The sequence below is a fragment of the Populus trichocarpa genome, chromosome 17 (assembly GCF_000002775.5).
Source record: "Populus trichocarpa isolate Nisqually-1 chromosome 17, P.trichocarpa_v4.1, whole genome shotgun sequence".
Classification (NCBI taxonomy): domain Eukaryota; kingdom Viridiplantae; phylum Streptophyta; class Magnoliopsida; order Malpighiales; family Salicaceae; genus Populus; species Populus trichocarpa.
In genome coordinates, this window is record NC_037301.2 from 14705679 (window position 1) to 14719592 (window position 13914).

The following is a 13914-nucleotide window of genomic DNA, read 5'->3' on the forward strand; positions in this document are numbered from 1 at the left end:
GGTTTTAGCACAGAACAGGTCATGTAATGGTGTTCTAAAAGAAAACGATTGCAAGAAAAGTACAATATTGTTACCTTAAAATCTCATCCTCCATGGAAACATGAAAACTAATGTGATGGATTGATGCAATACGATGAACGTTGTGTTGTTGACTAATGTTGTTTTGGCATCTTGTTGGATAAATCTCAAAAACTATCCTGCAATTCTACTGTTTTGTATGAAAAGGGCAAAGATTTTCCCTTTTCCACTCCTATGACTTTTGTTCTTCACTTTTTTCAGAGGAGAGTCGAGTCTCCATTCCTCTGGTGAATTATGGTGAGCAAGTCACATTCTTTTTTACAGTACTTGCATGGGCTCTTTTGGTCGTTGAAAAATATCCCACACAGTGTGTGAAGATCACTTTCACCAATGAATAAAATATCGAACAAATCTGTGTAAAAAATATTGCCGTGGGAGGATAAGCATCTGAAGTTTGTTCTGTAGCAGTACTGATCATGACCTTCTCAACCTGGACAAGAATGCCGGCTAATGTTCGTTTAATTTGCAGAAAACTCCATGCATAGAGCGACAACGCCCTAATTAAGAATTATATATATATATAGACAGACACATCAGCATGTATTATGGACGTCAATTATATTTTGAATTAAATTAATTACACATCAATATCTATAATTCCACGCGTGAGAGGGTTTTTTTTGTTTATCCAATTATTATAACTTGATTTTTTCAGATATATAATAATAGATAGAAAGAACACTCACAGGGAAGAATCCTATTAAAAAATAAAAATAAGAAATATTGCTCTTCCCTGCTATCCACACTAAATAATAAAGGAAGTCTTTTGAAAAAAAACTTGCTAGTGGAGAAATACCTTCTACAGATCAGAAAAATAAAGCTAAAGAGAGAGCCAAAAAAAACCAATCAATTTCAATTTCGTATGTAATATGATAGAGATTTGCCAAAGCACGTCCACCTCCAAGGTTAACTCTTGTGATGGATCTTACAGAGGTTTGCTATTAAAAAACCTTCACCAGATGATAAAATGGTCTTAATTAAAATTGGAGAAAAATGGTTTTATATATACGTCATCACTCGATACGTAATTTGCAAAGCAGTCCTTCAATTAATTGAAATATTAATTAAGTAGAATTTGGCCATTGTTGGGGATGGGATCGAGATGCTTCTAATAAAGCCACTGTGAGTCTATGACCAGAACGTGTGGACTTTGAGACCGAACTACTAATATCTTCATGCTCATAAAAAACACCCAGAGCATCTTTAAAAAAAAATTAAAAAAAAAGATGTCCATATCATGATCCCATAAGTTCATGTTTTGATTTGGGGAGCATAAGCAGATATTAAGATCCGTGTTATAAGATATGGTTCTATTTATGAGGTGAATTAATGTCGTGATGAGTCGATCATGCTTGAGGCCGGATCATTAAAAAAATATAATATTTTTTTTTCAAAACTATATAACCAGTAAATTTCCCAGGTTGAGTCTTGTATTATGCTTAAGATATTATGAAATATGCTGTTCTGCACTGCAATTCTCAGCTGTCTTCTTCCAACAACTAAAGCTAGACGTAGATTGGCTTGCTGACGTTTGTTTCCATGTGTTCATCTGTCAAAGGAAACTCAAATAAGTTAATGTATATATACGAGTACTCACGTGACTTCTGGCCTTAACACTTTAAGAAATCATATTAACAAGTACCAATTAATACAAATACTGAGCATTTTCTTATTTTATTCGACAAAAAGACAAAGAAAAACCGTACACTATTTGCTATTAACTCCATGGGAGTTGAAGAAAAGTCAAATAGAGAAGAAGAAGAAGAAGAAGAAGAAAGGAAAGGAAAGCACATGCTCGGGTCGTGATCATATCCTTCCTCATCCCCATGAGTTCTTGCCCTCGTCTTCTTCTTTCCACATCTTCTTCTGGACTTGTTCAAACCCAGGAAAGGAACCCTTTTTGTTTGGATCCATACTTGTAGAAAAAGCCCCATACGCAATCCCACAAACAGTAGACCCAAAGAGAGGAAAGGTGTCAAAAAACATGAACCATTTTGGCACATTCCACACTTGTTGCTCCATAACCAAACCGATCACATACGTTGCATGGGCAGAGCCATATTGAAGGCTTGGATGGCTGTAGCCCAGTTCAGATTTCTGTCAATGTTTTTTGCTACTATTAAATAAGTCTAAGTTACACTTAAAATAATATTTCTTGGAGTTTTGTATAATATTTTTATTTTATTTTATTAATTTAATATGTATTTATTTATATTATTATTTGATTAAATAAAAAAATTAATTTAATAAAAAAATATAATAAACATAACCGGATAAATTTTTTATTAAAGATTAAATATCTTGATCTATATTTGTTTCTTGATTTTTTTAATTTTATTTTGAGTTATTAATTTTTTATTTACTTTTTAACATACATAGGTTATAATTTATTTAATTATATATGTGCATAAATTTTTAATTTTAACTTAAATTTTTTTTTAATTACAAAAGTATATTAAAAAAATAATATCTAACTCATAGTGAAACGCGGTGAAATAACTAGTAAAAATCTAAATTTGCTTTTTTAAAAAAAGAAAATGAAATAAAGAAAACACCCTACGATTAGAAACGAAAGGCATTTTCGACACTTGAAACACCAATTAATATGCTTTCCTTTACTGGTCCTACAATTTTGTGCTTACTGACCATAAACTAATGTCCTTAGATTGATTCAGTGCTCTCTCTTCACTTCCCCCACAAAGAACCTTCACCTCATCACCAAGTTTTTCCTTTTGTTTTCTTAGCTCCTCCTCCTCCTCCTCCTCCCCCCTTACCTCAAGCTTTCTTTATTTACTGTTTGATTTCAACTATTTCTTTGATCAGATCTCTCTAAGCTATAGAAATGAAGGTGAGAATCAGCTCTCTCTCTCTCTCTCTCTCTATTTTCTGTTAGATGACTTGCATGAAAGAATCATGAATCAAGTTTTCTTTTCTTTTCCCTTTTTTCTATGTTGATTTACTTATTTTGCTGAAAAACTTGCTTCTTTTTCATGATTCAGTGAGTTTGGTTAGCTTCAGTTGATTTAGTCATTTTTTCTATATTGATTATAACAAAGTTATACATGAGCTTATTTTGTTGCAGAAAGCTGGGTTGAAATTGGGTTTCCACGATGACAAAGCCAAGAAAAAAGCCACGAAGACAGCCTCTAGTCTTTCAGGTATATAATTTAATTATTTATTTTTGGCTATATGGTCATTAACTTATAAATCCAAGATCATCAATGAAGTATTCATGATTTTTATTTTATTTTATTTTATTTTATTTAGTGGTTTAATTTGTGACGCAAATTTGCAGGGGACGTTGATCCCGTAGTGGCCAAATCGAGAAAGCTGTGCGGCGCAGAAATAGTTACAGCACGACCAGCAAAAGAGTCTGGAAAGAGAAAAGACGAGCCCAAGAAAGAACAGTAAAAGAAGCAAGAAGATCAGAAGATAGCGACCATGGAGCTGAGCTGGTCAAGGCTTACCAGGCCTATAATCCTCGTACGACCACCTAGACCATGTCGCTGAGCTGATCAGAAGAGGAAAACCCAGATGCTTGTGTCATCTCTTAGTTTGTCAATTACATGTTAAAAAGAAATCTATAATAGATAGATGAAATAAGTGAAAGAAAAATATAGTTTTGTTGGAGATTTTGGAACATTTGGGTGTGTAGAAGGTTGACGGTGGTGGGTTGTTTTATATTAATAAATTATGGGTCTTGCTTTGATATTAATGCCTTCAAATTCGTTAGTGATTTTTCATTAATAGATATTTAAAGGTTGTGTTGTGTTATTATCTTAGGTAGAAACACAATCTTATTAGATTAAAAAGATATAGACAAGGACATGAAATAAATGTTTTTAAAATATTTTTTAAGTAATTTTATTTTTTACTTTGAAGGCATAATGTATAAGGAGACATATTCTCTATATATATCTATATTATCTTCATTTTTAAAAACTGTTAAATATATTTAAGTAAAATTTATTAGCATTTTTAGTTGTATAATGACAAATGAGCTGAATTGTTTTTGGTATATGGACATATCAAAGAAAATAAGTTAAAAAACAATACATTTTGAATCATTAACTATATTATTTTTAAATAGTAGATTTTTAAAACATAAATTGAAAATAGATTTTTGGTGTTTGGAGAACATTGAAAATAAATTTCTTTTGTATGGTATCGTAGTTTTATAACACAATTTATATGATTTAAAATATATGATTATTATATAATATAACATGTTTTGTATTTAAATGTATTTTCTAGCAATATTATTTAAATTAAAGTGTTATGTAATAATATATCAAATTAATATATTGTATATTAATATATTCTAATATATTATTTTCTATAAAAACATATCAGTAATTTATTATTTTCTAATAACTTATATTTTAAAGTATTATATATATATATATATATATATATATATATTAAAGTATTGTATCATTTTAGTTTTTGGTCCTATAGGGAAAGTGTTTTTTGATATTTTAAACTAGAAAACACTTTTCTCTATTTAAAATTTATATTTTTCTTTGACCAGAAGGTGAATTTCATGGACTAGTTTTGGAAAATGTAATCATATATAATAAATAATAAAGTCAAGAAAATGATTCACAGAAAACACCTTGTGGCCAACAAGCAAGAATTGAAAGTGAGATATCATGTCAACTTTGTGTTTGGCATTTGTTGACACATAATTTGAGTATACAATTACTTGGTCACGGTTTTCGCACAGAAATTGGTCAATTTGTTAATGTAATGGTGTTCTAAAACAAAAACATGAAAACTAATGAGATGGATGCAACATCATTGATGAACACTCTGTTCTTCTTCACTAGTGTTGTTTTGACAATTTTCTTTTTCTTATGAGCTAGAAGATAAAGCAAGCCAAATTAAGAAGGCAAAACAAAAAGGACCCACGAGGGTGAAGAGGAAGACAGATATATGGGCGTTAGGGCAAAACAAAGACAGAACCAAAAAAATCACAAAATGATTCTTTGCACCCTTCGATCTTGGACAAATTGCAAGAACTATATATCCAGCAGTATACTGTTTTGTGTGAAAAGGGCAAGACTTTTCCCTTTTCCACTCCAATGACTCTTGGCTCTCTCTCTCTCTACCAGCAATGTTCTTCGAGTTTCCTTTCCTTTGTGAATTGCAAGAAAGTCACATTTTTTTTTGACAGCTGCATTACTTTTCTGCTTCCTTGAAAAATATCCCACACAGCGTGTGAGGATCACTTTAACCGATGAATAAAAAATCGAACAAGTTGTGTAAGAAATCACGACCAATTAATGGGATCAATGTTGCGGTGGGAGGATAAGCATGTCACCTAATGTTTGTTTTGCAGAAAACACCATCCAGAGAAACGACATTGCCGTTTAAATAAAATGTATTTTAATAATATTATTTATTTGTTTGTAAATATATTAAAATAATATTTTTTATTTTTTAAATTTTATTTTTGATATTAACACATCAAGTGATCTGAAAATATCAAAAATTTTTATTTTTTATTTATTTTAAATTAAATTTTTTATGTTTTCAAATAGTTTTGATGTACTATTATTAAAAATAAATTTAAAAAAATAAAAAAATATTATTTTGATATATTTTTAAATATAAAATACTTAAAAAAATAACAACTTTCCGTTACAAAAAACCAGCTTTAAAACACACATCAACATGTGACTTCAAATTAAATTAAATACACATCAATATATAATTTCAGTAAGATTACTGTTTTCTTAGAGGTTAACTCAGCATCTACTTTTAAGCTTGGATGGTGTCGGCTAAACTTACTTCACATCTCGTATGTGATAAGATGATCGTAATATGATAGATAGAGATTTGCCAAAGTACGGACACCTCCGAGGTTAACTCTTGCAGAGGTTGGCTATTAAAAAATCATAGGGTTTTTAATTTCCAGCTAGTTTCACACACCACCGTCACTGGATGACAAAAGGGTCTTTTAATCAAAATTGGAAAAAATGGTTTTACACGTCATCACTCGAGACGTCATTTGCAAAGCAGTCCTTCAATTAATTAAAATCTTAATTAAGTAGAATTTGGCCATTGTTGGGGATGGGATCGAGATGCTTCTAATAAAAGCCACTGTGAGTCTATAATGACAAAAATGCGTGGACTTCTTGACCAAACTAATATCTCCATCAACAATAAATATCGTATACACGTGTCCATGTCATGATCACACAGGTTCATGTTTTGATCTGGTGTCACATGTGGCGATAAATTGTGCAATCATCATACAAATATTGGGCGAATTAATATAGAGATAAAAAGTTTCAGTGAAATTTTATAGTTTGATTATATCATGTTATGTTTTAGTGTGATATTTATTAAATGTGATTTAATGATTAGATAAAAAATTATAGCATTTTTGAATTTTTATTCTGAAATAACACGCGATCAGACCTCTTCTTGAGTCTAAACTTGTTTTAGTGATTCATAAATACATCTGCTAGGTAATCCATGTAAATTGTTTGGGGTAAATACTCATTTGGTTATAACAGACCCATACTTTACTGCTCAGAATCACAAACTACTGTGTGAACAATAATATTTTAAGATATTAATTGGAGTCTATTTTTGAGACTACAATTTAGATAAATAAATGTATTTTGACTCACAAAATATATTTCGAACAAAAACTTTATAAAATTATGTTTTTGTGTAAAACGGCTAATCGGTTAATACAATTGTATCTAATCGGTCAACATGTTAAGGTAAAAAAATTAAAGTTGTACTATATCACATTTTTAAAACACAACATAATTAAATTATTTAATTTTATTAAAAAATTTTAATACAATATTATTCTATAAAATTTTCACATTTAATGTACCATTTTTTTTTTTTAAATCCCATATGTAGGTGTTAAGAAATGATTGAATATGCTGTGTTGTACTGCAATTTTCAGCTGCCTTCTTCCGACAACTAAAGCTAGTTTTGGATTTATGTGTTCATATGTACTACAATACTGTAGATTGGCGTGCTGAGGTTTGTACGTGTTCATATAAACAAGGAAACTCACCTAAAACATCATATTACAGTACCAATTAATACAAACATTGAGCAATTTCTTAATTTCTTCGACAAGAAGATAAAAAACCATACACTATTTGTTGGGAGCACTTAATTGCTCGTTATTCTCATATAGCTTATATGATGATGATTTGTTTATAGTATGATAATTAACCACTACTTCTCTCAAAGGTGAAATTATCTCAAGCTCAAGCTGAGTTTGGAGGTCAGATCACAAATTAAACAAAATTAATCAGGGCATCAGAGACATCATGCTGTTTAATTGCTGATGTTAAGAAGGAAGAAGAGCTGGAAAAAGAAGAGCCAATGAAGCAAGAAGAGTTGGTGGAAGAAGTAGTTGATGCGTCTTCGCTAGCTGCTGGTATAGGACCTTCAAAAGAGCCCAGGAAGAAGGAAGAAGAGCTTGTTAAGTTTTACAGGTCCTGTAATCCTCAAATGAGCACATATTATTATGCTACAAGTATGGAGGAAAATCCAAAAATAATATGTGCTCATTTGAAGGTCATCAAAATAATTCAAAAATCATAAATTTTTTTTAAAAAAAGAAAAAGTTCAAAATTTTTAAAATCTCCTATTGAAGCGCCTCCCCCAAACACCACCTTGGACCTCAAAAGACAGGACAGGGTGTCTTGAACAATTTTTCTAACCATTTTTCTCTCTATTTTCAAGAAGTCTTCGATGCACGTGGCTAAATGTCTCTTGGACAAAGTCATTGTAGGCCTAAGGCCCAGGCCAGATTTGGTTTTGTCCAGGACCTAGAATTTCATTGATATTGCTTGTGGCCTTATTTCAATGGCCTAGGCCTAGTCTATTAAGAAAATGGATGGGAGTAGAAGAGCGTGCTGTAAAATATAAACCCCTTCTTCCACTTTGAGCTAATTGAAAAATCAAAGAAATGATAGAGAAGCACAAAATAATCCCATTACAGAGAGGCCTATTTTGTGCCCCTTTTCATAAACAAATCCCAGCTCCAATAGCCTATATGTAACAGACACTACATGCCATCAGGCCTTCTCAGCTTCTCGTATGATTTTCTTGAAACCTGCCGATAGAATACTGTTGTCAGCAACAGGAAAGAAGCAAGCAATATTCAGATGCAAAAACAATTACTACATACATTTGAGCATACCTTATTGGAGGATGGTGAATAGTTAGGAGAGCCTGTAAGATGAGCTGGAGAATTTGGAACAGATTTTGCTGGCGGGGAAGCATAAAGTGTTGGCCTAATAAATGGTGAGTAAGCATATGGTGGTATTGGTGAAAGCAGTATAGGAGATACTGGACTTTGATGATAGGGAGAAACCGGTGACGCCGTTCCTGCTCCAGGTGATCTTCGCGGAGGAATCATATTGATTGTAATCCTTTTCAAGAAGATAAAGGCAGAGTGGTTAGTGATTTTTAAGAGTAGCTGATAAAGTTTAAGTTGAGTGAATATATATATGTAGAAAGGAAAGTAGACATTACTTGTTATGAACATCTACATACTCATCAGTTTCATCCAATATTTCTTCCTGCAAAATTATACATGTAAATGTAGACATACTCAAGATGTTAACCAGAAACTGTAACATATGCAGCTAAAACTTTACTGTTATCCACCAAAGTTCGGCGGTCAAACTGATTATTTTCTGAAAGTTATTAGAATTTTACACTGATTTGAAGTTTTCTGAATGTTGTATTCATATCTGAGTTTCCTGATGCGAATCTGAGTAAATGTCTAAGAAAAAGATAATTTATTCATCACCTGAATCAGTTCCTCCATAACATCTTCCAAGGTTATAACACCAATGACTTCCTCATCTGAAGCTGAAAGAAATTCCAATTCTTCATGTGAAAGATTTCCATGTTGGTGTTCTTGATTCTGCAATTTTGGGTGCAAATTGTCTCTTAGATTCCTGAAATCGATCTGTTTCGGACTCTCAATGTCAGTGCCACTGGAATACACAGATGGTGAGTTCACAGGAATGATGAATTGATCTTTCTGACCAAGTTGGTAGCTTCCTGAAACTACAACCATAAACTTAGAAAGATAGGTTTTTGCTTCAAGTTCATAGAAAATATGTGAAAGGCCATGTAATTCTACCTCTTTTCCCCAACATGGTAGGCTTGTAGTTTGCTTTTTGTGCAGTCTCGTTAGCATCATTCTTACTCTTAACAACAACAGCCATATGGCTATGACCTTTCTGAAATTGATTCATTATATCATAAAGAGGCAAAAGATCAGGAACCCTGCCACAGATTTTGAGGGACAGAGTTAAATTTTGTACAGATTGTGGCATACAAAACATATATAAAAGCTGCCAAAGTACAGCTAGGAAACTATATACCTTGGAATCCTCCTGATAGTTAGATCTCTTATCGGTGTTTCATCTTCAGGTCGGCACCTGATTAAATTTTTCACCTGTGCACATATTTTAGCTAACTGTTTAGCATGTTCCTTTAAACCCAAAATAGCAATTGCAGCTTCCATCTTCTTACCAAGATCAGACCGATAATATTTGTTGGATTCCCTGTGTAAATCGGTACACGGCTATGGCCTTTCCTTATTATCAACCCCATTGTTTTCCTAAGGAGAAAAATGAATCATGGATAGGATAAGATGTAAATATCAGAAGTAAATTTTACGGCGATACAAGGCGTGCGTGCATACTCGTCAAGTTTACAATTAATATCCAATGAAAACGTTTCTGATATGGGTGTCATAGCATCTTTTGCAGTTTTCTGAGTGAGATCCAAGGCTCCAGTAATGATAGTTGTTTCATCATGCGTCAGCTCTCCACCTTTCCCTGCCTAACAGTTCAAGATTTCGATCACTTTCAGCCCCTGAAATGTCACCACCATAGTTTTTTCTTTCTTTTTGCTTGTGAAGTTTGATTCTTTTAGATACACTGACCTCATTTCCATGCATGTCCACCAAAGTCTTCAACTCTGCGCGTCGCAGAAGGGCAGAATGCTTTTCTCCAAGGATCCAATCCAGGAGCTGTCACAAGGAATATTGATCAGAAATCTTTAATAACATGTTCTACCAAAAAAAAAAAAAAGCTGAGAAACACCTAGCTCTTACCTTACTGATAGGATAAGCTAGAGGAAAGAGGACTATAACAATAAACCTAACGACGATAGACAGTTTCGCACCAATGCTCAGGCCATACCTAGAACAAACTGCTTGAGGGATAATCTGCAGAACAACATGACTTGTTATTCTAGGAAACTGTGGTTGATCCATGTATGCAAGTTCCTCATGATAACCGAAAAACGTATGATTTTACCTCACCAAAGGTAAGTATGAGGGTTACTGATATTAGTATAGCACCCCAAGCAGGAAGAAGCGCGTCAAGGAAGATAGGCAGGGCCTTAATTCAATGCATAAATCAGAATTAATCACATCTAATTGAGATTTTGCAAGATTTGTTATATTTCAAGGCAATACATATACCTCCATAGCCAAAGCATTTCCTATGAGGAGAGTACATAGCAGTAAATGCTGATTTTTCACAATAGGCAGAATCTTCTCTGCCATGATCGATAAATAACATGTAATTAAAAAACACTCAGTTAGATGTTTAAGCAGTGAAAGAAAATATAGCACGGTGAGAAAATATTGATATGAACCTGCATTCTTTCGTTCTTGGGGCTGACCAGCCTTGATCAGAACCTCAAGATCAACAACAGTAAGAGACATAAGTCCTAATGTAAGACCAGACATTAGGCCAGCAAAAGACACTAGAGCCATGCATATGATTAGATATGTCCAAAACATGGGCTCACAACATGGCACATCATTTGCTGCCATTTTTCTGTATGATATCAAGTGATGACTGGAAAAGATATAGACAGCACGGTTGTTATATACAAAAATGGAAAGAGACTATCTATTCAGATGAAGAAAGAGTTGGTTCTGAAAAGGGATCTGGTAGGGCAAAACAAGACACCGACTTTGGTGTCATGAAGCTTGGAAAGGGCAAGATACCAGCTGCCAAATATTAAATTATTAATAATCTGCCATGCATTACCTTACAGTCTTACATTATGACCTGCTGATCCAAAAAGCAGTTAACTTAATCCCACAAATATATTTTAAATCTTGAGAAAGATGGAGTCTCCATTAGTGTATATATATTTTGATAGCAATTGAAGATATAGTTATTGATCAATACACACACACACACAAGCTAGCTCATTGGACTCATGCATTCTTTTCTTGTTGGAAAATAAAATTCTGAAACTTACTAGTTCCAAGAAAATATCTACTTGTATTCTTCTTTCGTAGCGTTGTGTTCTTGAAATTCTTGTTCCTTTATCATCGTGATATTAATTAAACATAATTTTATTTTGCTAGGAAGTTTCGAGGAAGTTTCCTAGTAGTGATTGACGAAGTCGTCCCACTTAGATTCGATGATTTCATGAAAATTTTGCTTTCAGTGCTGAACAAAAAGAAGAACTAGACAACAGACTATACAAACACACGACTCTTACTCCTTATTGGCCTTTTCTTACTGTATTTTTCATATTTTTGGCCGCCCATGAAGTGGCAAACAGTGGGTCTGATTAAAAATAATTAATTCATTACTCAACTTATGGGAACAAAATCTGCCCATTCATATACACCCTCATTTGATTTTGGTATTTCACATCTAAACTAGTTCATTTATGAAAAATTATCTTTTTCCATGCCCTTTTCTAATGATTTGCTAACTGAATTTGCAAATGATCCAACTAGATTCATGGTCGTTATAAATGTTCTTAGTTAGATTGTTCACTTCTGTGATTTTTTACTTTTCCTTCTCCTGAGTTACTGTTTTAATTTGAACTCCCTGGTTTTTTCTTTCCTAGTTATCTAGTTTTCATCAATAATATTTTTTGATTAACATAAAAAAAATATAATGATAAATGTATAAAATAAATCCTTAAAACATAAATTAACGGTTTAAGAAACCAATGATTTTCTAGATAGTATTCAGTAGAAAAAACAAAGAAAATAGCTTATTTTTATTCTTATTATCTTTATTTTTTCTGTTTCGAGATAATAAATAAATAATATTTAAAAAAACTATTAAAATCGGTGAATGAAATGTGTATTTAATATTACCATTGAAATCTTTTTTTTTTAAAAAAAGAGAGAAATATATTCACATCTCTATATCAAAATCATTTAAAAACATATAAAAAAAAACATCAATTAACATGGAGTAGTTAATTTAGGTCAATGATATTGACATGCATCTCCTTCAAAGCACAGGGAGTAACTTCTTCTGTACGTAGTGGAAGACAGTACCACACTTATTCGAAGTAAATAATATACTCGTGGTAGAAACATATATAATTACGAAAGGGATCATATATAATGCCAAACCAACTAAAGCAAGATAACACATAAACATAAACAATGAACTTAATTCAGAAGGTAGCTGAGGATAAATTAAGATGATTTAATAAAACAGGTGCAGATCGATGAATGAGATCAGCCTAGTTTTTATCATTGAATATTACCAGCTGCTAGCATAGACATGCTTTAACTGGAATACTGCATTATACTTTAGCTAAGGTTAGGTAAGGATTCTTACTAATACCTAAATACCTGTTTCTAATTGCTGTATTAATATATTCATTAAGCAAACCAACTTGGTTTGCTTGCAAACTGCAGGACTTACAGTGCTCTTCACATCCTTCTTGCTCTTCACAACGACAGCCACATGTGGCTGTGACGTTTTCGGAACTGATTTAGTATACTGTATAGTGGGAAATCTTCGCTCACCCTATTTCAATGGTGAAAATGTCATTCATGTCATTGAAGCATAGCTTAAGCATGATGAAGAACGATTATCTATGAGCTGAGATTTCCATCTGGTCAAGGAGGACTAGGGTTTAGATGGCAGAACCTGTCAAGTATCATAAAGCATTCCATACTCAGGAATTTTCGATCCTGATAGACATGCATTTCGTTGGGGTTTCATCTTCAGGATTTATGGGTGTATTGTGCATACTAAAAATAAAATATTTTAATATTTGAATTACCTTCGGATAAGATGATTGCTGTTAGAAAGTATTTCTTCACAATCTGTCCACAAAGTGATGGGTGTTCATATTAAAAAGTTAAAGATGAGTATAAATCACAGGGGGCTTGAATTTAGAGTCACTTGGGGAATGGTCCAAGGTTTTTTTTTTTAATAAAAAAAATTAAAAATAAATAAAATATATTTGTTAATTATATTTAATGAAATGAAAATTATTTCCACTTAAAAAAAATCCCAATTACGAAATAAAAAAGATATCGTTTATACTTAATTTTGTTAAAATTCCTCATTCATCTTCAGTCCGCTAAGGTATAAATAGTAGTTGCTTGCAAGTAATAAATATCAAAACAATATTGACAGAAGGTGATGCTTGAGGCATAAGGAATAAAAACTATGTTAATGATACAACTTGAATAGTTTTATTTATAAATACCAATAAAGTAAATGGCTAGAAGTTTTTTTAATAACAAAAGTTTACACATTATAGCATATTGGTTCGTGCTAGGCAATAATTGTTTTTTAAAATATAAAAAATATATGAATAGTAGAGAGAATATATTAAGTGCGCGTCTTGGATCTGGCGGTAATATCAGATCCAATACTATTAGGTGTGGTAGCCAAGCAAAAAGAAAAAGAAAACATTATTTTTGCAAGTTTTTTCAATGTATAGTTCAAAAAATATAACAAATTAAAAAGTTTATGTATATATGTAATCAAATAAATTAAGAATTATGTGCATTTCTAGTGGTAGCAGAACCCAACGCTA

The 13914-nt window shown here is 32.2% G+C and overlaps 1 protein-coding gene and 1 long non-coding RNA gene across 4 annotated transcripts; one reads left to right on the forward strand and one right to left on the reverse strand.

Annotated features, from left to right (window-relative positions):
• The first annotated feature begins 2674 nt into the window (after positions 1-2674).
• Positions 2675-3845, forward strand: LOC112324806 (uncharacterized). The gene is made up of 3 exons (XR_002978798.2): positions 2675-2926; positions 3161-3236; positions 3374-3845. It is a non-coding gene; the product is annotated as an uncharacterized LOC112324806 (long non-coding RNA).
• A 4134-nt stretch (positions 3846-7979) lies between these two features.
• LOC18106455 (DUF21 domain-containing protein At5g52790) lies at positions 7980-11357 on the reverse strand. Of its 3 annotated transcripts, none has more exons than XM_024589437.2 (13): positions 10747-11356; positions 10571-10647; positions 10404-10487; positions 10199-10312; positions 10028-10114; positions 9785-9924; positions 9613-9700; positions 9462-9535; positions 9218-9363; positions 8879-9135; positions 8599-8645; positions 8264-8495; positions 7980-8176 (listed from the first exon to the last, which is right to left on the reverse strand). In XM_024589437.2, the coding sequence occupies exons 1-13, from the start codon at positions 10925-10927 to the stop codon at positions 8129-8131; spliced, it is 1575 nt and encodes a 524-aa protein (XP_024445205.1). In that variant the 5' UTR covers positions 10928-11356; the 3' UTR covers positions 7980-8128. The 3 variants fall into 3 exon arrangements, with proteins under 3 accessions (XP_024445205.1, XP_024445204.1, XP_024445206.1); XM_024589436.2 differs by having other exon boundaries at positions 8879-9141; positions 10747-11354; XM_024589438.2 differs by lacking the exon at positions 10404-10487 and having other exon boundaries at positions 8879-9141; positions 10747-11357.
• Between the last annotated feature and the right edge of the window lie 2557 nt (positions 11358-13914).